The 25,206-nt window shown below is 25.2% G+C and overlaps 1 protein-coding gene across 2 annotated transcripts; it reads left to right on the forward strand.

The window, feature by feature from the left end:
• The first annotated feature begins 822 nt into the window (after window positions 1–822).
• LOC132918055 (glutamate receptor ionotropic, kainate 2-like) lies at window positions 823–21,657 on the forward strand. Of its 2 annotated transcripts, none has more exons than XM_060979121.1 (19): window positions 823–916; window positions 1,126–1,233; window positions 1,290–1,405; window positions 3,972–4,133; window positions 4,208–4,459; window positions 5,492–5,670; window positions 5,760–5,813; window positions 6,098–6,262; window positions 6,346–6,498; window positions 7,884–8,087; window positions 12,206–12,409; window positions 12,898–13,002; window positions 13,899–14,177; window positions 15,264–15,461; window positions 15,832–16,057; window positions 16,124–16,288; window positions 16,365–16,465; window positions 21,026–21,154; window positions 21,288–21,657. In XM_060979121.1, the coding sequence occupies exons 3-19, from the start codon at window positions 1,315–1,317 to the stop codon at window positions 21,336–21,338; spliced, it is 2,718 nt and encodes a 905-aa protein (XP_060835104.1). In that variant the 5' UTR covers window positions 823–916; window positions 1,126–1,233; window positions 1,290–1,314; the 3' UTR covers window positions 21,339–21,657. The 2 variants fall into 2 exon arrangements, with proteins under 2 accessions (XP_060835104.1, XP_060835105.1); XM_060979122.1 differs by having other exon boundaries at window positions 4,032–4,133.
• The last annotated feature ends 3,549 nt before the right edge of the window (window positions 21,658–25,206 follow it).

Below are 25,206 nucleotides of genomic sequence, written 5' to 3' on the forward strand. Positions count from 1 at the left end.
CATAGAAGTATTGCGTTACAGTGAGTTGATCGGCATTGTGTGCGGGAAAAGTTGAGCCCGTAAAGTTGTTTTGTCGATTTCAATGGAAAAGAGCTAAAAAAAGTCGCCAAATCAAAAATACATCGGGATATAAAGTTGGAAAGCGGCACCGTAAACGTTTTGAATAATTTAAGTTTTACGATCACGGGATTTTTGCGCCCATACTTTATAGTTTATATACCGCGACGGTCGTCGAATCGTGCGTGACTATACTATTATCGTGCGCGTCACGAATCACGATGTCACGGCCCACGGGTCGAGAAAAGATCACATCGGGTGTCATCCCACGGATACTTGTTTTAAAAGAAACTAAAGAGACCTGAACTTATTTAATGAAGTAAGTAAAGTAACCTACTAAAGCAAGAAAATATTTTTTTTTTGCTTCTTTACAGTGTGCAAATGAGTTTTTCAAAATGTACTTGAAGCTCATTTAAAACTAACGAGTGTGTCATTAAATTCGTATATATGTTTGTTTGTATTAATTTTTTTTTTATTACGATTAAATTATCACTTTTTATTGCGCTACTATCGATCATCTGCTCTATGTCACGTTTGCAATTCGACTATTCTAAAATACGACAGTATTGATACGTTTATAACTGCTGAAAACAATTATGTAAAACAGATCGTTTTCCGCTTCGTTGCTCTATAGCAAAAACAAATCACGACGGTCGCGAATGTTTTTTTTTTTTTGAAGAGCGCTCTGGTGGTCAGGCCGAGTTTAATGTATACCCCATCGTGTACGTCCGAACACGCTCGCGAAGCCGAACAAGTATATCTACACATAAAACGGCTCGCAGTGGTACCGCGTGTTCTAAAGGGTTAATATCCACTGTAGCCGTCTGCGGTATAAACGATCACCGGCAATTATTGTCAGGTACGTACAAGATAAAACATGGTATCATAATCCACGTCACAAACTAAGCATTTGTGCGGCTGTAAACTGTATACTTTCAATGAAATTCGTTATTCTAATATATTATGTTAAATGAATACAGTAATCAGTGTTTTTATTTTAATTTATTTTTTTAATTTTATTCTATTCTATTGACATCGATAACACTATATCAATATCGATATATTCAGAAGGCGAGGTGATCCACAAAGATACTCGTAGTGTTGCGATGAAATAAGAGAAACACCGCACCGTAAAACTGTGAATCATTCCTTATAAACGTCTTCCAATATATTATGGTATGTGTATATAGTAGTTACATAACATACGTTCACAATAATAACCTTTGTTACAGTCACGACTCTAGGTCATTAAAAATAATGAAGATGCGGCACTGGAGTTCTTTAATTTTGGAAGTTTTAATATGCTGGTCGTTAGTTCGAACACTACGATCAAATAAAATAAAAATAGGTGAGATATTTTAAAAGTATTTTTTTTTCGTTATATGTGTAATATAATAGTGAATATATAATATTATTCATTAAATTCATAATTTAAATCATATTCAAATTACTAGATAAAATATTGTAATGTATTATGATTTTATTACCTAATATATTGTAAATTTGTCATTATTTCAACATAATTATATTACATAATTACATAATACATATTATTATTTTTTAAATCTTCCTCGAGTTTTGAAAAATCGATAATAGAATGCATATGAATATCTATTGTAATATGTATGTTTATGTTTTGTTTTTATAATAAAATGGGAAACATTTAATTGTAATCAAATCACAAAGAAATTTAAAATTTGGCGTAATAATATTTTTTAAATAGAAGATATAGAAGATACCAGTTAAAAAACTTTTGCCGTAGATGAACTATAGATTTAATTAAAACACTATTAGTAAAATACTATTGTGAAAGCTCTAAATATAAACCATCGGTTTTATAAAATCATATAGAAATATATTTTTAGTATCAAAACACAGCAATATTTCCGATTGGTTCTAGATGGTTTTAACAATCAAACTGGAATTGAAATACATTTTCCAATACTCTTATTTTTATAGCATAACAAAAAAATAAAAATATAACACGATAAAACCAACTGTCACAACATTTGAAAGCCCATTCTGGTGTAAAATAAAAAAAGCATTTTACTGTTGCCTTAGTTTTTAAGTTTTTTCTGTAATATGATGTTAAATAAAACAAAGTAGATAATATATTTTTTATATATAGCTGTAATTTAAGTATTACAATAAATTTTGATTTGTAAGTTATAATGTCCCTTAGAGTCAAAAGTTAAAATTCAACATTTAGTGTTCTTCAACATGTAGTGTTCTTATAACGGCTTATGAGTGTTACAAAAAATCACTTAATAAAATAAATTTTCTTTTAAAAATTAATTAAATTTATGGTCTCAACTCTTAATATGTTGTGTTTTTGTCTACAAAACTCATTAAGTACAACTGAAAAAAATATTTTCATTTATAGAATTCCTCTTTTTTTTATAAAGTATAACAGTTTTAATATAATTTGAAACCTAAAAGCTTCAAAATGTGTTATGTTGATAATAATTTAAACAAGATAATATTGATTGATTAAATACATGCTATAATATAATATTTGAAAAAATAAATAAATATCTGCATCTACGCTTTAGTCAAATAAAAATATATTTTTTTTTAATTTTCCATCATAAATTTTTTGTAACCATTCAAAATGTATACAATTAATAAAAAAAATAGTTTTTTGGTACATACCTAATCAAATTAACGATCGGTCAATATTTTTAAACATCTCCTTTATAGTTTATTACTACGTAATAGCCGAATCGTAAATAAAATAGTTAAATAAAATAATTAAATATAATTAAATAAAAATCAATTTTCAATTAACATTGTATTTTTCGAAAGAGTTAAACATAATATTTAGGATTTGAAATGTTCACAAACCAATAGGCTTGACAACATTTATGATCGTTTATCATTGATTATACCACTATATTGGATGTCTATTCAAAAAAAAAAAGGTTCAGACACCGGTAATGGACATTTCAATTTACAACAGGAACTCGACCAATACCCAGTTAGAGAGTTGGAAAATCGTCCGGAAAATTACGCTCTTAATGTTTCATATCCGATTTCTCATCGCACCACAAAATGGCAAATTCACACCATTTTTCTTTTATTCTATATACAACACTTTAAGTCGACCCTTAAAGATTCTATATAAAGCTTTATTCAAACTTATGACATAACGTTAAGTGTGGTTATGGTTATTATTCTTTTTTTTCTTTTCGTACGGTTGGGTGAGTTAAGTGGTCTCAAACTTGTTAGATACTAAAAAATAATTTTGCAAATGCTTTCGAATTTTTTCATAAAAAATAGATAATGAATATAGTATATTTTAATAATTACGGAAACGTGAAAAATGTTATAACTTATTTTACTTCCTACAAGTATCTATAAACCATAATATATTACAAAACAAAAAATGTATATAATTTAATAAATAACATCTGTATTAATCAATTATTTGCACTTTATTCGTATAGCAGCATAGTTAAAATTTATTAAACTATAAACTTGTCGCATTTATTTTTATATCTTTGTTGAGTAAGATATTTAATTATAGTTCACCTGAATTTCTGTAATTATTTTTTTATTCTAAACAAAAATACTTTTAATATACGATATAGTTTGTTATTTTATAACATGCGTATTGATTATTTTTCATTATATAAATAATTATAATTGTATATGTAATTATTTACGAAAAGAAACAAATCAATAACTATACTTAATTTTAAGTTAAATAAATATTACTTATTTATTTTGCATTCTGATTTTACTACGATACAATAATAAACATATAATTATACATAATTAATATATTATATCATTAAATTATACAACTAATAAATAATGGTTAAATTTTAAAGCTAAGTTTCTTTAATATTTTATTTTATAATTTAATGATTTATTTTCTTTCTGATATTGGAATAGTTATTAACTACTTTTAGGAGCATTGTTTACACATGACCAAATTAATAGCAGCCTTGAAATCGCATTCAAATTTGCAGTTGATCAAATAAACCGTGATGCTCATCTCTTACCGCACACCCAAGTGTCTTATGATATCCAGTACGTACCATACGACGACAGTTTTTACACCATTAAAACGGGTATGATAAGTTAATTAAGATAATAGTCATCATTAATCTATACTTATTTATTAAATGTATATAAATATAAATAGCATGTAACCAACTCGATCTTGGTATTGCGGCTTTATTCGGCCCGAGTAATAGTTATTTGGCATCCCATCTGCAATCTATGTGTGATACCCTGGATTTACCTCACATAGAAGCCAGACTAGATTTGGAAATGGATCCCAAAAGATTATCGATCAATTTGTATCCAAAACAGAGTCTCCTGAATCAAGCTTATAATGACGTTATATCATTTTTAAATTGGACGAAAATGGCTATTATATATGAACATGATTACGGTAAAATTGTGTTATAATAAATTAAATTATTAATCTAAATATCCAGGTAACATATGATATTATCATTGGTAAGAATTTAAAACTGTATAAAATTTAAGTCCATCTCAGAACCCCTTATAATAAACCCAACAATTACGTTATATTACTATATATTTCAAAACAAGATAAGTATTATATACCAGTAAAGTTTTGATATTATATGCATATCTTACAATATTAGTAATTAGTATTTAGTAATGTCAAGTTGCTAACAATTATTAAGTTCACTACAAGAATAAACTGAATATGGTAATTAATAGGTACTACTGCCTGATTTTAATTCATATGATACAACTAAAAATTATTTATAGTTTGGTATAGTATATAATATCGAACAGGCAATCAGCTTTTCTAGTAATTGGTTCGTGGTGGTCGATATAATATATTTAATCTTCTTATTTATATAATGATTTTCAAACTAAAACGTTGATAAATTCGTTAATAATTCATATTACGATTCGTTTTGATTTTTTAACTCTATTACTTTATTTTCCCTAAAGTTTATAATTGTTTATTAATTGAATTATATTCATACATACTTCGTCGCTTATTTTTCAATTATTATTCAGACTTTAATCTTATTACCGCAATATCTCAATTCCAAACTACATTCCTATAACATAACACGCCTTACAACTTATTAGTTATTTATTATAATTTCTTTGAAAATATACGACCCATCACTCGCCTCTATATGACCAATTCCTATGCAATAATATTATTGATTATAATCAATGCAGTCATATATTATTAGGTACCTATATTACATTTATATATTTGAATTTGAAAATAAAAGTAAACCATTTCCACTTATAAGATAATTATATGGTAGAATATAAATTAATAGTGACTTTAAAATACACACAATGTTATACGTATGAAAAAAACTCATCAAACAGATTTTTTTTTTTTAATTAATTATATTTATATATTAATTACACCTTCGGATATAACTTCGCGATATATTTATGCGATTGATATTTATTATTTTAGATTTATTTAGAATGAAAGATTTCATGAAAACTGTGCCCGATAGAAAAACAGTAGAAGTTTACTTACGACATGCCACTCCAGAAACATACAGATCAGTACTAAACGAAATTAAAAATATGGAGATTTATAACATGCTGGTCGATACGAAATCAGAACACGTAGATCATTTTCTGAGAGGTGTAAGTTAATAAATTATATTTAATTTGGATTTTCGATGATTAATCATTATTTTTTTTCCTTTCATATAACGTGTTTTTTTCTCACATAGATACTACAACTTCAAATGAATGATTACAAATTTCATTATCTTTTTACATCATTTGTAAGTAAAAAATCAATTAATTGATACCTAATTAATTATTAATTAATTTTGATATAATATTCAATCCTTTTATCGTCGTATTACTAAAGTCAAATTTTATTCTTAACATTCATAATGATTGGATCTTTCAAAATATACAAATATTGAATTTTATATTGTTATTCATAGTGTATAATAAGTAAATCGCTATCACACAGCAATATTCTTCCACTTTAAAAAATTCGAGGAATAAGTATTATTTTTTAATAGTTGATACCTTAATTTTACATTATTGTCGTATTCAGGATATGGAAATGTTCGATTTAGAAGATTTTAAATACAATTTCGTGAACTTAACTACGTTTAGAATGGTAGACATTGAAGATGTCGGTGTTCGAGAAGTACTCAAACACATGGAGCAATATTCCACTGAAAAAAATCAGTCAATCAACAAATTTATGTTGACACAGGTTTGTCAAGATTATCTATAAATACAATAAAAAAAAGTAGTATTTTATAAGTATATTTTAAACTAAAAATTATATTTAATTAGTGTGAACCAGCTCTTATGTATGATTCTGTACAAGTATTAGCAGTTGGCTTAGGCGCTCTTCAACAACACAATATACTCGACTACCCAAATATTTCCTGTAAAGATGAAGTTCCGTGGAGTAACGGCTCCAGTCTTATAAACTACATTAATTCGGTTAGTAGAAATTTAATCTAAAATGTAATATTTTCTCTTGAATTGTTAAAAATTTATAGTTCATAATAAAAACTTAACATGCCAGTTTAACTATAGAATTATATAAATTATCAATTCACACGAAACACGTATACAATTTGATTAATTGGATATTTGATTCAATCTGTATGATTTATCTACACATCATAACTAAGTTTATTCATTAACTTTCAAAATAAATAAGTCATTAATATAAAATTCGAATAATAAAAATAAGCTTGCGAAAATAATAAACCAATTTAAATTAAAAACATTCAATACATCATATTATTATATATTTTATGTATACAATATCCATAATACTACCTATGTAATTTAAAGTATATTTATTAATGTATAATAATAATTCATAAACGTACCCATCATTTTCTAAGATTAAAATATTATAAAAAAAATAATATTTAAAAGTCATACTAATATTTTGTTAACTTTTCTTGTTTAAAGATATTATTCAATACTCAACAGCATTAAAATTCAATTTGTTTTTAAAGTTATTTGTATTATTTATTTTTATCATACTAATAAATGGTTAATATTTCCATCGTTCTCATATTTCAATTGAATGTAATCCATATCGTTACCATTGAATACTTTTTGCTCTGTGTAAGATATTTTATTTATATTATTCACAAAAATAATAATAATATGCATTATAATTCATTTTCCAATCAAAATTATATAAGCAAATAAAGATTAATGTAAATTTAAATTTATATTTGCAGGTGTATTTTTAGTCAGAAATAACATTTTTTTTAAACATTGTCTGTCAAATATTTTATAGATGGGTAACGTAGTGTAAAGTTCTATGCATAATTTATACAGTGTATTTTTCGGTTTACAATTAGCAATATTTAATTAGATACAATAACAGCAACTGCATATCCATGTATAACTAGATTAATGTATGATGTGCGGTATTTTGTTCATTGTTCTCATTGTTTTACATTTACAATTAATAAATATTATACTTCGTTTAGATAATCAGCATATGATTTACAATAAATTTACTTAATATGCCTTTCATTTTTTTTTTATGTCAAGTATATAAATATATAATTTTTCCATTTGATTTAGATCATGTTTAATTTATCATCTCTCGTATTTGTAGTTAAGTAGTCTATAAATATCGAAAGTGGTCAGTGACTCCAGCATTATAGTGATGATTTGTGTAAACATAAATTAATTTGTCCTTTATAAATTCATAAGATATTAATTTATTAAACTTATTCTGTGTAAATATCTAGCTATTTATTCTTCGGTAATGGTATATCATGTAAATATTAATAAAATATTGTAAATTGAATATCCAGAATTTGATGTATTAATAATTTCTTTTTTAACTATAGGTAGAGATTAAAGGGTTGACTGGCCCGATACAGTTCAAAAATGGTCAAAGAACTGACTTTAAATTGGACTTGATGAAACTTAAACAACATGCATTGGCAAAAGTCGGTGAGTGGACACCTGGACTTGGTGTAAACATCACAGATATGTCTGCTTTTCACGATACAGCTCCTTACAATATTACACTTGTTGTTGTGACAATTGTGGTAAATACATAATATTTTATACTCCAAAATTAATACCTAATATAGTTAAATCTATTCTTCAAAATATATAATATGTAACTCTTCGTATTGATAACATTCCCAATAATAAAATTCAATACACTATAACTAGGTATTAAAATATATGTCTTTAAATATGAATAAATTAACGTATTGTTTTTCAGTATTTTAAATGTACTTTAAACACTTTTTATAGGATTAAATATTTAAATATTTTGTATGTAAATCCAAAGTGTTTTATTAACTGAACTTAAAAGTTAGATATCATAATTTTAGATTCTGAGCGAAGCGATGAATGTATTGATTTAACAATAATATGAATGTGTATTTTTTTTATATCTTTATTCACTATAAGTAGTTGACAAAATGATTCAATTTTCAACTTTTAAGATCATTTCAGATCAAAAATTAGATCCAGTTTTTACTATAGTGAAGTCAAATTAAAAACTACTAGTATTTTAAAAAGATATTATCTATTTATTATATGAATCTATTTTTCGTGTTTGACGGTATTTATAGAAAGATGTTATTAAATTTTAATCCATATAAGTTGATATAATATGGTATACTCATAAATACATATATTATTATAATAATTGAATAGGTAATTATTAATTATAATATGATTAATGTAATATTTTCTAAAAAAATTATATTTTTCTACTAAAATTAAAATAAATGACTTTAATATTGTGAAATATACTTAGTTATAATAGTAATATAGATGTTTTATCAAGTTTAATACACGCATATCACCTAATATGTAAAAGAGCTGTACCTACTTGTCTACCTTTTTAAATTGTAATGGAAAAATTATTAGAGGTTGATAAATGCAATTTGAAAACTGTTATTCATACAATACACTTTAGTTGTATATATTGTAAAGAAACACGCATCTATTATAGATTACTATTTACAAGTTTCAATTTAAAGTTGTATTTATCCTGAAAAACGTATTTGATTATTTTCATTGAAAAAAAGTGATTACAACTAAAACCCAATATTATTTGCCTTATATAAAAAAAAAAAATACTAAAGATTAAAATATTCTTACATGAATACAAATTTAAATTATTTCTCTCATGAAAGTTTAATCAATGTTTATTATTTTCAGTCAGCATTCAACCAAAGTTGTATGCTTTTTTGGATTTTAATACATGATTTTGGCTCTTTTTTGATTATTATTTTTTTTTTATTCACAATAGTGTAGCAACCTAAACCCCACTATTCTAGAATATTAAATTAGTTTTAATATTCTTTAATAGGTACCTAAGAATTTAATACATATATATATATATATATATATATATATAAGTTAGTGCATATCATTAACTTTAATTGAGGCTAAAAGTATTATTAATTTTTCAAATAAAAGTGAAAATTACACTAACTTAGTAAAATAAAAATAATAAATTTAAAAAAAAATAGTGGAAGGTGGCTATAGGAATTCTAGATATGTGAGAATGGAATGTACAGGGAGGTCGATGCTCTATCATATTAAATGAAGAGACAGAGTGGGTGTGTAATGTTTTTTTTCTAGTATGGATACCACAGTAACGTAGCTGGCAGGTTACAATTGTTAATCGGTGAACTAGACACAAAATATAATGCATAAGTTATAATTATGCATTTTAATGACCACAGTTTAGCCATATTTTTAGGAATTTTACGTATATGACTTTATTCTACTACAATTTATTATTATAATTATTTATTCTTTTTATCAAATACTACCTTCGTTTACAGGATATATTAGCTTTACATAATTAGATTAAAAATTAAAGAATGCTAAAACAGAGACCTATAACTGAATTTGTTGTGTCATATCACATATGTATTATGCATTTTCTATTTCAATGCTCTTGGAGAATGATATGATATTTTCTGATTAACAGACGTGCCCAATTATTTCGTAAAGGTTCTCTGATATGCCTTTTTTATTCTTCATTGAATCTAGTATTCTATTAGATTCTGTTGGCTGATTATGCATGAGGTATCCATGTGTAAGATGAGCGTGACTGATACTCAATCAGTTTATTCATATTCCTATTTTTTTAATGTTTTGAATTTACTGTTTCCAGAAATTTATATTTTATAATTTTGTGTTTTTATTTGACCAATGATGTTGTGTATGGTTAATACTTAATTTTATGAGTTTTTTTTATATCTATAGTATTGTAATGTGTTTTATTTTGGACTTCAAATACTGTTGTACTTTTTTTTTCTACTTAGTCATTTCCGTATTTTTTACTATGTATTTATGTCCAAATTAGCTGCGATATTATCGTTTTGAGCTTTTAAATTTAGGACTTTATTTCTGATGTTGATTACGATGTCACTAGTCGCTACAATGGGAATTATCTCGAATACTAATAATAGTATTTAGAGAATCAGTAAATGTGAATATGTTGTTGGTTGGTAAAATTTTCAGTATATTTAAGAGCTTTTATAATATAACTATTATTTATTAACGATAGTTTTAGTGGTATGGATTGAGAATTTTTTTTCCGTTTATATTATGTTTTGTTAGTTTTTCATCTTTGTCAATAATAATATTATTATAGTTGATCGTATGCCAAATGTAATACATATTAACTATAAAATTTATATTCTATGAATTATTCTAATAAATGCTCAAATAGTATTTTATACATCTTATACAATATATTTGATATAACAACAAATATGTTTTTAAGTGTAGGTAACAAAAAATAATTAAAATCCCATGACCGTACCCGAAATTCGAATAATCTTGTAAATAAAAGAATTACTCTTGAAATACGAGTTAAGTATCTGTGAATTAAATTAAGTTAAACAAACTGGTAAAGTAAAATGGGTAATGTAGACTGGGACTCTCTTTTGGATACTAGTTACGCCACCGGCTATTCAGCTTTGAGCTTTTAAAGTTTTGTATACGCTCATCGATGACAGCGAGTCAGCTCCACTTTTTTTGTCAAAATGTTTGTATTATCTAAACTTTAAATTTTCACTAAAGATTTATATTACCATTTTCATTATATTACAAAATTTTAACTTATTTTGTGCTATTTATTAGGCATGCTAAATTTTCAATTATTTTTTATAAATTTCGATAAAACGTTATTCACTAGGTCAAAATTCTTGAAAATATAATAGAATATTACACATAAGTAAAATTCATACTGAAACCATAAAATATAAGAAATAGATAAACACGATTATTTTTTATAGATATTTTAAGTTCAAATTTGGAAAAAATTACTTATTTAAACAATAAATAATGGTGCCAACTAATATTAATTTAAAAAAATTATTCGTGAAAACTTTACTGTACACAACGAAATTATAAGATAATATATATTATGTTAAGAATCTATTTTTGGTGTTTTACGGTATTTAAAAAAAAACTAAAGAGATAAAATTAAATATTTCGAGTTATATAAATGTTTATAATATGGCATAAATGTAAATTATTATAATAATTAAAGACTGCATTATCCAAGTAAATACTATATCAACTTACCATTATACTAAAAATAAAATAAATGGCTTTAAAAGCTATGTATAAAAAAAACATATCATGAAATATACTTGGCGATATTGTAGAATATATAAGCTGACATACCATTTTCACTAAGATCGTTTTCGTATACAATGGTATATTATTGAATTCAAATCTAACGCATAATAGTTAACTTCTCAACACCTAATTTACAGCAGAGCAGTGCCCACTTGACTATTTTTTTTTTTTTTTAATTCTACATTGTATATGGTTATATCAGAATTATTAACTTTTCTGTAATTTTATTTTAACATATAAATCAAATAATTCATATTACAATAAAACAAATATATAATCATAATAGCAAGAATAAATTTATAAATAAACATTCAATTTCTAGTATAAAAAAACTCCTATAAAATGTTAGTTTTCAAATTGCAATATAAAAAAACTTGTTGATTAATTTCGTTTAAACAATGTAGAAATTAATTAAATTAAAGATAGATTGCATACACAAATTAATTATAAATTATATTATATTATATTACTCTTCTTATTGTGTGCAAAATTACTAAATACATATAGTAAATAAAATATTAATTTTATATTTTGACTTTAGGAATTTCCTTATGTAATGATGCATCTTGAAAAAAATTATACAGGAAATGCGAGATTTTATGGTTTTTGTGTCGATTTGTTAGAAATTATTGCTAAACAAGTTGGATTTGATTACATCTTGGATTTAGTACCGGACAATAAGTACGGTGCTCAGGATCCAGTAACATTAGAATGGAATGGTATAGTGGAACAACTCATAAAGCACGTATGTTTTTATCACGTTACTTATATTATTATCATTTTATATAAATACGTTATACTTTTTTTCATAAAGCTATGATTAGGTACATCAAAGTAGTGTCATAGTATATTTTATAGACAATTTATATATATTCACATTTATCTTATGAACTATTTATAATACAATTATTTTTTAACAAGATAATATTATTATTATATTTATATAATATTATAATATCGTAGTTTATCTGTTGGTTATTTATAGAACTATAAATCGATAACTCGATATCATGAAATGTTACCTTTCCTCGGGCGTATTATGTAAATACATTGGTTTAATCTAACTCTTTATAGTTTTCAAGCCTAAAAATTAATTTATGATGAACTATATATAAAACATCAGTTAACCGATGGTGAATGCAAAAATAATTTTTTAGTATATCGATATTCTCTAATGTACCTATATATTTTTAATTTAATTAGATATTACATTAATATTTTTGTTTTTCTTAGAAAGCAGACTTAGCTGTTGGATCAATGACTATTAACTACGTCAGAGAAAGTGTAATTGACTTCACTAAGCCGTTTATGAACTTGGGAATCAGCATATTATATAAGGTTATCAAATTATATTCTTCACCACTAGAGCCGGATATAGAGGGGGGCGAACTGGAGCACTTGCCCCGAAAGACTTAGTCGGGGGCGAAAAAATAACAGTGGCATAATAGAGAGGGGCTGAATTATGAGAAGGCGCTAATTTTATATTTTACCCCGAGTAAAAAAAATATTCCAGATCCGTCCCTGTTTACAACTGTACATTGTGTATTTTAATAAAAATAAAAAATATAATGTAAAATTAATGTCATTATAAATCTATCAAAAAAATAATATAATAGTAAATTTGATGTTTATTTATAAAATCTGTCAAATTTTAAGATAATGATTAGTCATTACAACTTCACTTAATGCCCTTGAATGATACTGTCAGAGTACTTTATAAATATTTTATTTAAATAAATGATAATTAAAAGTTTATAAAAAGGTTTAACCCATCGGAATTTTAAATATTTTTATTTAACTCATACTAAATAATAATAATACTTTATAAACAATAACTAATTAAATATTATATTCAAGAAAGTTTCCAATTATTTTAATTATAAATTAATATATAGGCTTTGTAAAGTTTAAACTATAAATGTATTATGTTGATTAAAACTATCCCCTAGTAAATTATAATTGTAAAATCTTTTATGTAAATTGTTAAAGTTTTGTTTTTAAAAATAAACAGTTCCAAAACACCAGATTCGTAACTCTTAATCAAAAAAAAAAAAAAATTTTTAAATCGTTAAACAAATTTTTATTTGGTAAAACGCAGTACCAACTTGCAATTGTTTCTAAAAATAAATTATTTAATATTTATGGATAAAATATACAATTAATTTAAATGTTGATTGGTATTTTATAAATATTGTTCTTCTGTTCATAAGTCACAAAATTTTCATATTCTATAGGTTCCCAGCAATCAACCGGCTCAATTTTTTTCATTCATGAACCCTCTAGCACTAGAGGTGTGGATTTACTGGCTATTAGCATACGTGGTCGTATCTGTTACACTGTACATTGTAGCCAAGTTTTCACCGTACGAATGGGAGGACCAAAATTCCGGAAAATTATTCAGCAGTCCCATTCTAGAAGCCAATATGTCACAACTCAACAGGTTCACTTTATCGAATAGTTTCTGGTTCACCATTGGATCACTCATGCAACAAGGTTCAGACATAAGTCCAAAGGTTAGATTTATTTAACTAACTTAAAGTATTTGTGTTTAACTTTTTTTTAATGCTGTTAATTTTTTGTCTTATACATAAACATGAGGTGGCTAATGATTTTTCATTGAAAGGGGATAGAATAATTAATTACAATGTTTGTAGTGGAACCGTAGACTCCGGTCCTTTTCGTAATGACAATTCAATATACATTAAATATAAATGTTATAAATTGATCTGACTTACTTTGCCTCATATTTATGTAAATATGAACTATAATTTATAAAATTTACTTGATTTTTTTTAATAAATTACATTAACCATTAATTGGGATTAATGAAAATTTGTATATACGTATAAATAGCCAACATTGTTACAATATTTTTCTAAAAATTACGTTAAATAAATAAAAATCATAAATCGCATTAATATATTTTCCTCTTTATTACATTAAAATCTCAGGAGTCGATGTAGACACCCTAGTATGATAAATAATATCTTAAATAAATAATTGGTAAATATCGGAAAATATTAAATGACTAAATGTCTAAATGTATATAAAGCATCATTCATAAATTTGGGAAATGTATGATTAATTTAATTTTACCGATCCTATTTTAAATTTAGAAATATCGGTTTTTAATTGCTCTATGAAATCAAAATGTAACAAACTAACAAGTTTTTCAAATAGTCGATATGCTTGTACAATAAATAAAAATATAAAAAAATACAACGCTTCAAAATTAGTTATAAAAATTATTTATCAATTATCACAAAATATATATTATTTGCCACTTACCTACATTAAGTGCGTGAAAAATAAAAACACTCAAATATCAAAAGCACTAGTTATTTTGGATTAAATCTCTTATACATTTTCCCCTCTCTCTCTGCGTGATTACCGATGTGAACACATTATGCTAAAATTTAAATCTACTCTAATATTACATTTGTAATACTGTAAAATAAATCGTGTATAAAATGTAATCAATACGTCATAATAGAAAAAATTGTTACAATCATAAGTACAGTACAATTTTACAAATGGGTATTGATTTTCAAATAAGTAAATATAATTAATCTTATAAATATTGCAAACAAAACGTTTAGGCGATTTCCACAAAAATAATTGGATGTGTTTGGTGGTCCTTCACATTGATTATTGTATCTTCATATACGGCAAATTTAGCAGCTTTTTTGACAGTGGATAGAATGGTCAGCCCGATTGAAAATGCTGAAGATCTTGCTGCACAAACAAATATTGCATATGGTACACTAGACAGTGGTACTACAATGACATTTTTTAGGGTAATGTTATATCTATTGTTTTATTTAGTAGCCTCTATATTTAATAATATTTTATAATTTATTTATATTACTAGTAGTAATTTATTCTTCTATTAGTAATACGATAAGTTGAACTAAATTTTGTCAAAAATATTAAATAATAATATTTTATTGTTATTAACTTACAAGTTAATACTTGGTGTATTATTCCATTACTGAAAATTGTATGGTTATTTTTAAAGTATTGTTAACTTACTGTATTTACCATAGCATTTTATGATATAATAAGTAAAAATATATATTTAAATACCTCACATATTCATAAAGTATATGGACTCTTTGGTTTATTCATTATCCTAGTTTTAAAAGATAAACAATTTTTTTTTTTTAGGACTCCATGATTGAAACTTATAAGAAAATGTGGGCGTACATGCAGAAAAAGAAACCGTCAGTGTTTGTGACGTCGTACGATGAAGGTATTGAAAGGGTTCTGCAAGGTAACTTTGCATTTCTAATGGAATCGACAATGCTCGATTACGCGGTGCAGAGAAATTGTAATTTGACCCAAATAAATGGTCTATTAGACTCCAAAGGATATGGAATAGCCACGCCTATGGGTTGGTATTAACCACATGTGCTTATGTATAAATTTAACCTCAAGACGTGTGTAAATTTATTATCAGGCTCGCCATGGAAAGACCAAATATCGTTGTCAATTCTCGATTTGCAAGAAAAGGGCGAGATACAAATGCTGTACAACAAATGGTGGAAACCGCCCAATGACATGTGCGTACCAGAAGAGTCTGGAACCGGGACTAAAACAAATACTCTGGACTTCAAAAATATATGTAAATACAATATTATATTATGGTATATATTTTATATAATACCTAAATTTATAAATGTGTCTGTGCATTTATTTAGGTGGAGTGTTCGCAGTACTTCTAGTGGGACTTATTATATCGATTATGGTATCAATATTTGAGTTCTACCACTACAGAAAGAAAATTAAACAAATCGAACAGGTAACTGATGTTTATTTAAGTTTTCTAACCTGAATTACTGAGCCGATTATTTTACCCGTTTTATTTAAAGTTCTCGAAAGCCTATACTTACTATAATAAACATGAGATTACCTATAAATATTCTTCGGATTTACGGAAATTAAGGTTCATAGATTTGAACCAAACTTATCATGTGGGTACACAATACACATACAGTATTCAACGAGACTGATCTTTATATTCCAAAATATTATACGATTTGTATAATTATTATGAAAACTATAAAGCTATATTATAAGATATAACCAATACTATGTAATAGTTATTAGTACATTAATCTCATTATGATTTCATTGAAATACGTATCATTAGTTCTGATAAACCGTTCATATTGTTCATCTGCAATGCTATGAATATGTGAATTGTTATTCATTATAGTATGTTATAGTTAAGTTTTAAATAATTAAAAATAAAATGAATCAAGGATAGTATTTTAAAATTTAAAGAATAATTTTTGAATAAATATTAAATAAACAAAATTTCATGCATATTTTTAAACTTTTTTGCAATTTTTTGATTCATATTCTTCACGTCAAAGAAAACTTGTGAACAATTTTAAATGTATTTACAAAATATAGTTTTTATTCATAAAGTCACGTCTCACGTAAAGATTCTATGATACTATAATACTTACTATTTCTTTAAGAGAAAATTATGAATTACTGCAAATACTCGTAAAAAAAGTTATTTTGTTATATATATGTTAATATCTATTAAATTAAATAAAAATTTTGTTTATAATATATAATTATATTATATTATATTGTGATACTATAATCACTGCACTGAAATCATTAGTAATAAGATTATATTTTCTAAGTTTCCAATCAATACAAACGTTTAATGATATTTTAACTTAGTATTTAATATGTATGCATAAATAATACGTAAATTATAAAATTAACTTTTAAAAATTGCTTTAATTAGTCATTACTTAAGATTGCTTGAGAATTGGTTACGTTTTATATTTAAAGTAATAATGATTATAATATGAAGCACTAACTTGTATTGAATATGAAAGACTATTAGTGTAATGATTACTGAAGTCTATATAAGATTTTTGTATTATACAAGTTCCAAGACTTGAAATATTTTCATTTGCTTAATTGAAATGAATGATGACCCTGTATTCCTATTCCATAGTATCAATACATTTTATAAAAACATAAAATTCATTTTTGTATTTTAGTTAGTGCATTTAATTTCCAGTGATTAAACCATTACACAAATTAACTCTTAGATGGCATTTCAAATAAACATAAATTATTCAAATTATTATAACTTCAGAGGAACACAAATAATATTATATACCATATTTTCATGAGACATTTAATAATGTGTACAATTCACAATAAATATTATTGGTATATTAGTAATTAGTGAGATATTGTACAGAAAAAAATTAAAAGTATGCAATCGTAAAAACATAATTAAAACAACATATTAATTATGTTCAAGTTAAGTATAGTTATATGGCCAAACAATTAAATTAAATTATAAAGCCGGCGCCTGGTGGAGCATTCTATATATGTGATTATTGTAACCATGTAGGGTATGATAAAACGTAAAAAAGTGACTAGTTCTTCATGAGCAGAGACATGGAATAAAATTGATGCGAGGGAGTCAAGAACATTGACTGCACCACTAGCCGCTAAGAAATATCTCCATAAGCAAGGCGAAAAACAAGCATAGAAATGACTAGGATATTAAACTTAGGAGTCTTCGTGTAAAATGTATTAGATATTTTATGATATACAGTTATAATTTTAAATGTTTGCATATTATTGATATAAACTAAATCTAATTTTCAACGGGACTTATATAATATACTAAAAAAGTGCTCAAATATCACAAAAAAGTCAAAATGTACACCAAACAATAAGTCATCATACGTATATTACCATTGTCATCAGTTAACATAAAACATAAACTATTGACTTATATTTTAACACACAAAATTAATTAGTTTATTTATACTGTTAATTTTCTTTCAATATTTTCAATGTTTCGTCAAAAAAATAGAAATCATGCAACTTTATTTAGATTAACCATACAATTGCACATTATTATAAACCACGTACTATGATTTATAATACACATACCAATTATACAAAGACATAACTTATGAGGCGCCTTGTAATAAATTTTCAAGAAAATAATTTTTAATTGGCATTTTAAAAAAAAAACTAAAAAAAATGAAAACGTCTTATGCCTTTAAATAACTCAAAAATAATCGAAATATTTTGAACATTTTATTTAAATAAAAAAAAATAATATAAACATTTGCTTAAAATTTCAAGTACCTATCTGCGGTTATTCGTTTTTGAGTTACATAAAAAAAATAAAATAAAATTTGTTAAAAATTGGATTTGCGTAAAAGTTCCCGTTTTTCCTTAATTTTTTGTTTGTTTTTCCCAATTATAAAAATAAATATTGAGTATTTTTAACTTTTATTTGGTCAACATGCAAACTAGATCCTATTTATATATAAAACCAACCACCATTTTTGAAAATCGAAATATTTTATCAATAATTATTATCGTGTACTATACACAAAAAAAGCACATCATGATAAAATTAATACATTCATCATTCAGCTCAGAATCCAAAATATTAAGAACAATAATCGAAAATACTATTTTTTTTTTTTGTATCATTAGGATTTAAGGCTTCGACTGCTAAGGTCATTAAGCTAGGTATATGTTTTACAATGGTTTATATTTTACATTTTTTTTCACTTTATTGATAAGATATCAGAGGTAAAATGTATAATGCTTAGATTTTTTTATGAGTTTATAAGGAGTTGAAAAAATTAAAAATAGCATCTATGTTGACTTTATCAATCGCTTCCGCAATGTTGATGGAATAAGTTAGAATGTGTCATTCTTCATTGTACATTAATCAAAAATATTCTAGATGTAGGTATATATTTACAACTTTTAAGCAAAAAAAAAGGTTAATGAAAACACCTGTCATTGTAATTTAACAAATAATTTTCCATGTCTGTACTATGAGTACTTAATTTTAATCTTATTAGTTATTACATTAATTCTTTAAAATTGTTCGACCTTGAAGAATTATGTTCAAAAACATTGCACAAATTATTATATTATTATTACTTATTATATCAACGAAATATTTTACTTAATAGTTTCTGTTACGTTAGGTGTCTATGTATAATTATTTATAATCACAACAATGAACTGCTTGTAATATAATGAATTTCACAAAATGTATATAAAAAAAAAAAAACTTCTAGAACATTAAAATTGAATACATTAAACATTTTTAATTTCCACAATCGTATACATTATCTATACCAACTATACCTACCTACTATAAAATATAAATATTATTTTTTAATCCAATTGAAATGATTTGAATACAATTTATGTGTTTTCAACAATTCACGACTGAAAAATAAACATATACGTGTATATAAAATATTTATTTACACATAGATATTCTATGGGCGTCCTATATAGAATACGCACAAAAACACTATTTAACGTTGTTATATTATAAATTTTAGGTTTAAACTCGGGAAATTATTTAACTTCCTGTGAATATAATAATAATAACAACAATAACAATATAGTCCATAAAGCTGTAGTAGTGGTGGTTGTATTCAGACTCGTCGTGATAACGCATCGTTAGATACCTATGTGTACTAGTAAAAAGCAGTTTGAAACGTTTTAAGTATTTTTGGAAATCACGAAGCATTAACGTGTAGACAGTTTTACGTTCGTGGCCCGATGAAAGAGAACTCTATATACTGTCCGCAGTGTTGTAGCCGTAGGTGAGTGCACACAAACATCGAGTCATATCAAAAAGTCAAGACGGAGCCATTTAAGTATAATGAGATTCTAATGTGCTCGTGTTTATCTAAATTATACCGAAAACGACGTAATGTCTGCAAAAGGAATACATTATATTTAACATAAATACATACATATATACGCATACTACACTATACACGTTATAACACGAGCATCCGACCGACGTGGGTATACGTGTTCGACTTTAAAAGGTAAAATTTATAAAGCAAACAACCGTAATATTTTATTTGTGAATCACTGGCGCGTGGTTCTCGACGGCGCAACAACGACTGTCGGAGAAACATCGTTAACAACCACGGCACTTGTCGTCCATCTGAAAGCTGCGTGTATTTATACCACGGACTTCGCGAATATATTATAATATTAGTCATATTCCTAGAGGGCTCAACCATTCGTATGAAACCACAAGCCCGCGAAAGTTCAGTGGATTTTTGAATATAATACGTTGGCTTGTGAGGACTGATGATATAAACCGAGTACGTTAAGTAGTTTTTCTTCCGAAGGCCTTTACACCGACCACATTTAATATTATGTTCCAACAACATTTTATTGAGTCCTAATCATTTTGTTTTATATTTCTTATGATTTTTTTTTCTTTTACGCATTCAATACCGTTTACGTTCTTATCGCGTTGCCTTTGTCTTATTTATTGTTTTATTTGTTTGCTTCCAAAACAAAATAGCGAATAGGACCGCAGAGATCTACATGGAGAGACTTGGTCGACGAACTGTGGTTTGTTTTGAAATGTCAGGGCTCCAGACAGCGAACAGTGTTGATGCACAGATGCGAACAGTGCCATCCAAAAGTCAGAGTGAGTTTATAATATTACTATACCTATTATAGGGTGATTCGTAAATATGAACAAATCTTATTTTCATATAACACATGTACCTGCATGGCTGCATTGTTCATATTATTATTGTTTGTAATATTATGTTATTTAGATGATAGAACGACGTTCTAGGCGAGACTTTATAGAAGCCAGCAGATTGTAAGGCGTATTAATAATGTTAGTTATAATATGTTTGTTGTAAACGATATTTTTGTCACGTAAATATATTGTAGTGTTAACATAAAAATTAATATTCCATTTTTGTATTTGTTTTCAATAAGATTAAATAACCTAGTACTTATTGACAATTAATAATATTGTTACTGTAACATAACGTTTCATTTTCTTAAAACCATTTTTTCTCTATACTTTATTATAGTACATAAAATTATATTCAATCCAAATATATCAAACTTAAACAATAATATGTATTTATTATGTTTAAAAATTATAATATCAAATGTTATTGTAGAAATAAACGATTGAAAACCAACTAAAATAAATTGTTTAGTGTTATACTCAATGGAGTTTGTTATTAAAACGTTAACAAAATATCCATTTACTTTCTTTTTTTAAATGAATGTATCGATGTATGCCTAATATATTATATCATAAAATGTATTATATATTTTTACAAATATAATTTTTTTTAGTTAGCAAGGCTGAAAATAAACTTAAAAATAAAATACTGTTTGATCTTCTAAGCAGTATTTTAGATTTTTAGCTCTTGTAGTAGAACTAGACAGTTTAATAATTTGTTTTTTAATTTTCAGCCAAACATAAATTGGTTTTTATTTCGATTTGTTGAATAAAAATACTTTTAGTGAAACTTCTTTGATATAATAACCTGATATAATCCCCTACCTACCACCCTTATTTGTGCGTCACAAAATTCCTCGTGAAATAGTTAACAATTCATATTATTAAATGATTCTGCGTAAAATCTTGTAATATTTTAGTAGCCTACCAAAAAGCGTGATGAACAACGGCAACGTCGTTAAAGCGATTGCAAGAATAACGCTATAGACCATAGTACAATACTACAATACAAAAATTTGTGAGCCATAGTTAATTTTAATATGTATTCATTGAAATAATTTCCGCGATATACATAAAAAAAATATACAGTTCGTCGTTGGTATTCATGACACAGGAAGTGAACACCGAACTCAAATAGCGTTTAATATATCATTTGAGTTTTTCTGCACCGAAATAATTTAAAAATCTATCCCTAAAAACTAATTTTTTAAATTTTTACCTTTAAAATAACAAATATAATTTAAAAAAATTAATATTATCCCAAATTTTTGCAAATTTTATACACGAAATTAAATGTTACAAGGTTTATGATTTGTGATTCATTTTACAGTTAGAAAAGTTAATTTAAGAAATCGTTTTCTAAAACATAAGTTTACATCGTAGAGATTTATCGAATAAAATACAGTAGTGGGATGACAATAAACAATAACATTTATACACAATAAAATATTCAAACAGCAAAAAATAAAAAAAACATACATATATATATATATATAACACCATTATTGTACTATAATATTATAATAATACATTCGTTTGTTTATTTGGCTCAACACATCGAAAAGAGGTCTCGTCTCGCCACTCGCCAGTCCATTGTGTATTCAGACGAATTGACGAAACGCTTTCCGCCAATATTTTACGTGTGGATGACTGAATCGCACGTATATGATATATAATATTATATTTTAGTTTTGCGTACAATAAACTTTATGATTTTCTAAAAGTTCGTTTTTATACATCACTGAAAACTTGGTAGCCAAACGCGTTCTTTCAAATACAATTTGGGATTTCAATTTTCACGATTAAGTATAAAAATCCCTCGCTCCTCAACACAAATAAATAATAGTATACGTTCTCATTGTTGAAGAAAAATAAAGTAGGTGCAAATGTAACTTTAGTGTAGTTTAAGTATGTGTTTAGAAAACTAATATGTGTATAGTGTATACAATATGCATTATATATACACATATCCAGTCTAAACATGATGACCGAAAACATCAATAAGGCGATAACAATACAATTCTTTTATATTCCTTTTATTCCCGTTTCTCGCTACAGTGCTACTCGTATTAGAATAATAATTCATAGTACGGTATTATACAAAACAATATTCTCAAAAACTAATGTTAAAGATCGTCAATTGCTTATAGTTATAATCAGTAGCTTTATCACTAGATTTCGAAAAATTCCACACATCATAAATTTTACTATAATATGTTTAAATAAATAATTTATTGGAATTATTAAAGCATGCTGTTGTTTTTATAACTAACTTATATCAACCAAATATGCATTTAGACAAATTTATATCATAATCTGCTAGTAAATTTACAACTTACCCGCGATCTGGATTTCTCAATTAAATCATCTGCTCTTACATAATATTATTAGCCATTAAGTAATTCAGAAATTAATTTAATTTAGAGAAAAATATTACCAATATTAGATATAAAAACTAACAATATAAAATACCTTGTTAAATATGTAAAAAAAAAAAAAAATATTCACTTTTATATAAAATTTGAGTATTAAATTATTTATTTTATAATATCATATTACCTATAATTAACTAAAACTCGGCATAATTGTTTTCATTAACCTACCAGCTTAACAACCATATAAACTTTTATTGATTCTAATATTACCATTGATTAAAATTTAAAAATTATTCGATAATTTTAATCAATGATATTACTTATTATTATTAAATGGAAATATATAATATTATTTAAATTGGTTTGACTTATACAAAATATGAATAACGTTATTAACACCAACTTTATTAAATATTATATTTAATTATACAATATTAATAAATTATATAGAAAAAGTGTGTGTCTGTCAATAAAGCTTGTTCCTAGTAAATTATTTTTAATATACACATATATTCATTACCACAATTTATTTTTAAATATATATTTATATAAAAAATAGATTGATATATTTAGTACAAACACAATTATTGTATAAATAAGTAGAATATTTGGTTTTATATTGAATATTATTTATATTGTGCGAGGTATTATATTTCATACATAATATTTATTACAGATTCTACCAATGTACACAAATAATGTAAATAAATATATTGTATAAATTGTAAAAATACTAAACATTATCAAGACAAAAAGAAATATTATACCATAATTATAGTTAGACCATAAACACAAATGTTGAACAATAGTCATAATTAATTAAAAAAAATTTTTTTTTTTTTAATAAAAAGTTCTGCATTATATACACAAACTATAAAACACATTTAGTGTAAAAAAGAATTCATATCCTTTTCACCTAAATATTTGAAACACCGAAAAGGGAAACTCTGATAAATTTAATCTTCAGCAATTCAATCACAAATCGCAATGTTATTTACTCATTATCCAGTAGATACAAAAGTCTACAAACCACAATGTCCAAACAAGTTAAAACAAATAAAATAGATTTTTATCTTATTTATTTATTTGTAGATGTACAGAAAATATCTTTGTTACAATTAATTAGTAAAAATTAGGTTGGCAACTAACTACAAATTCTTTTGTTTTGTATAAAAAATATTCTAACATTTGTATAAACCATGCAATTGAAATTGTTTTTTTATTATTATTATTATTTCACTTACTAAATACTAACTGCAGTAAAAAACATTTTTGTAAAAAATATTTTGATCAAATAGAGTTGTATGACTTAAATGCATGATATAATGGGTCAAGAATTTACTCTACAAAAAAGTTGGTGTTTTTTTACTTAAAATCCCCTTTCTCGAGCAGCTGCTTTATTATTTTTTATTTTTATTTAACAAATATAATTCATAACTCATGACTAGTGTTATATTAATACTTAATATCAGGGTTGGGCAAAATCCTCAAAAAAAAAGTATCATGATACATGTATTTAGTGTATCTAGATACAATATACAAGATACCTACACGATACTTTTATATTTCCAATTGAATTTTATTAACTGTTAAACGTCTATGTACTAAACTGTCTAT

Source organism: Rhopalosiphum padi, chromosome 1 (assembly GCF_020882245.1).
Source record: "Rhopalosiphum padi isolate XX-2018 chromosome 1, ASM2088224v1, whole genome shotgun sequence".
Classification (NCBI taxonomy): Eukaryota; Metazoa; Arthropoda; class Insecta; order Hemiptera; family Aphididae; genus Rhopalosiphum; species Rhopalosiphum padi.

Coding starts and splice junctions, on each gene's coding strand:
- LOC132918055 (XM_060979121.1), top strand. CDS start 1,315: ATGAAGATGCGGCACTGGAGTTCTTTAATTTTGGAAGTTTTAATATGC. Junction 4,134..4,207: donor TTTTTACACCATTAAAACGG/GTATGATAAGTT, acceptor AAATATAAATAG/CATGTAACCAACTCGATCTT. Junction 14,178..15,263: donor GTTCAGACATAAGTCCAAAG/GTTAGATTTATT, acceptor CAAAACGTTTAG/GCGATTTCCACAAAAATAAT.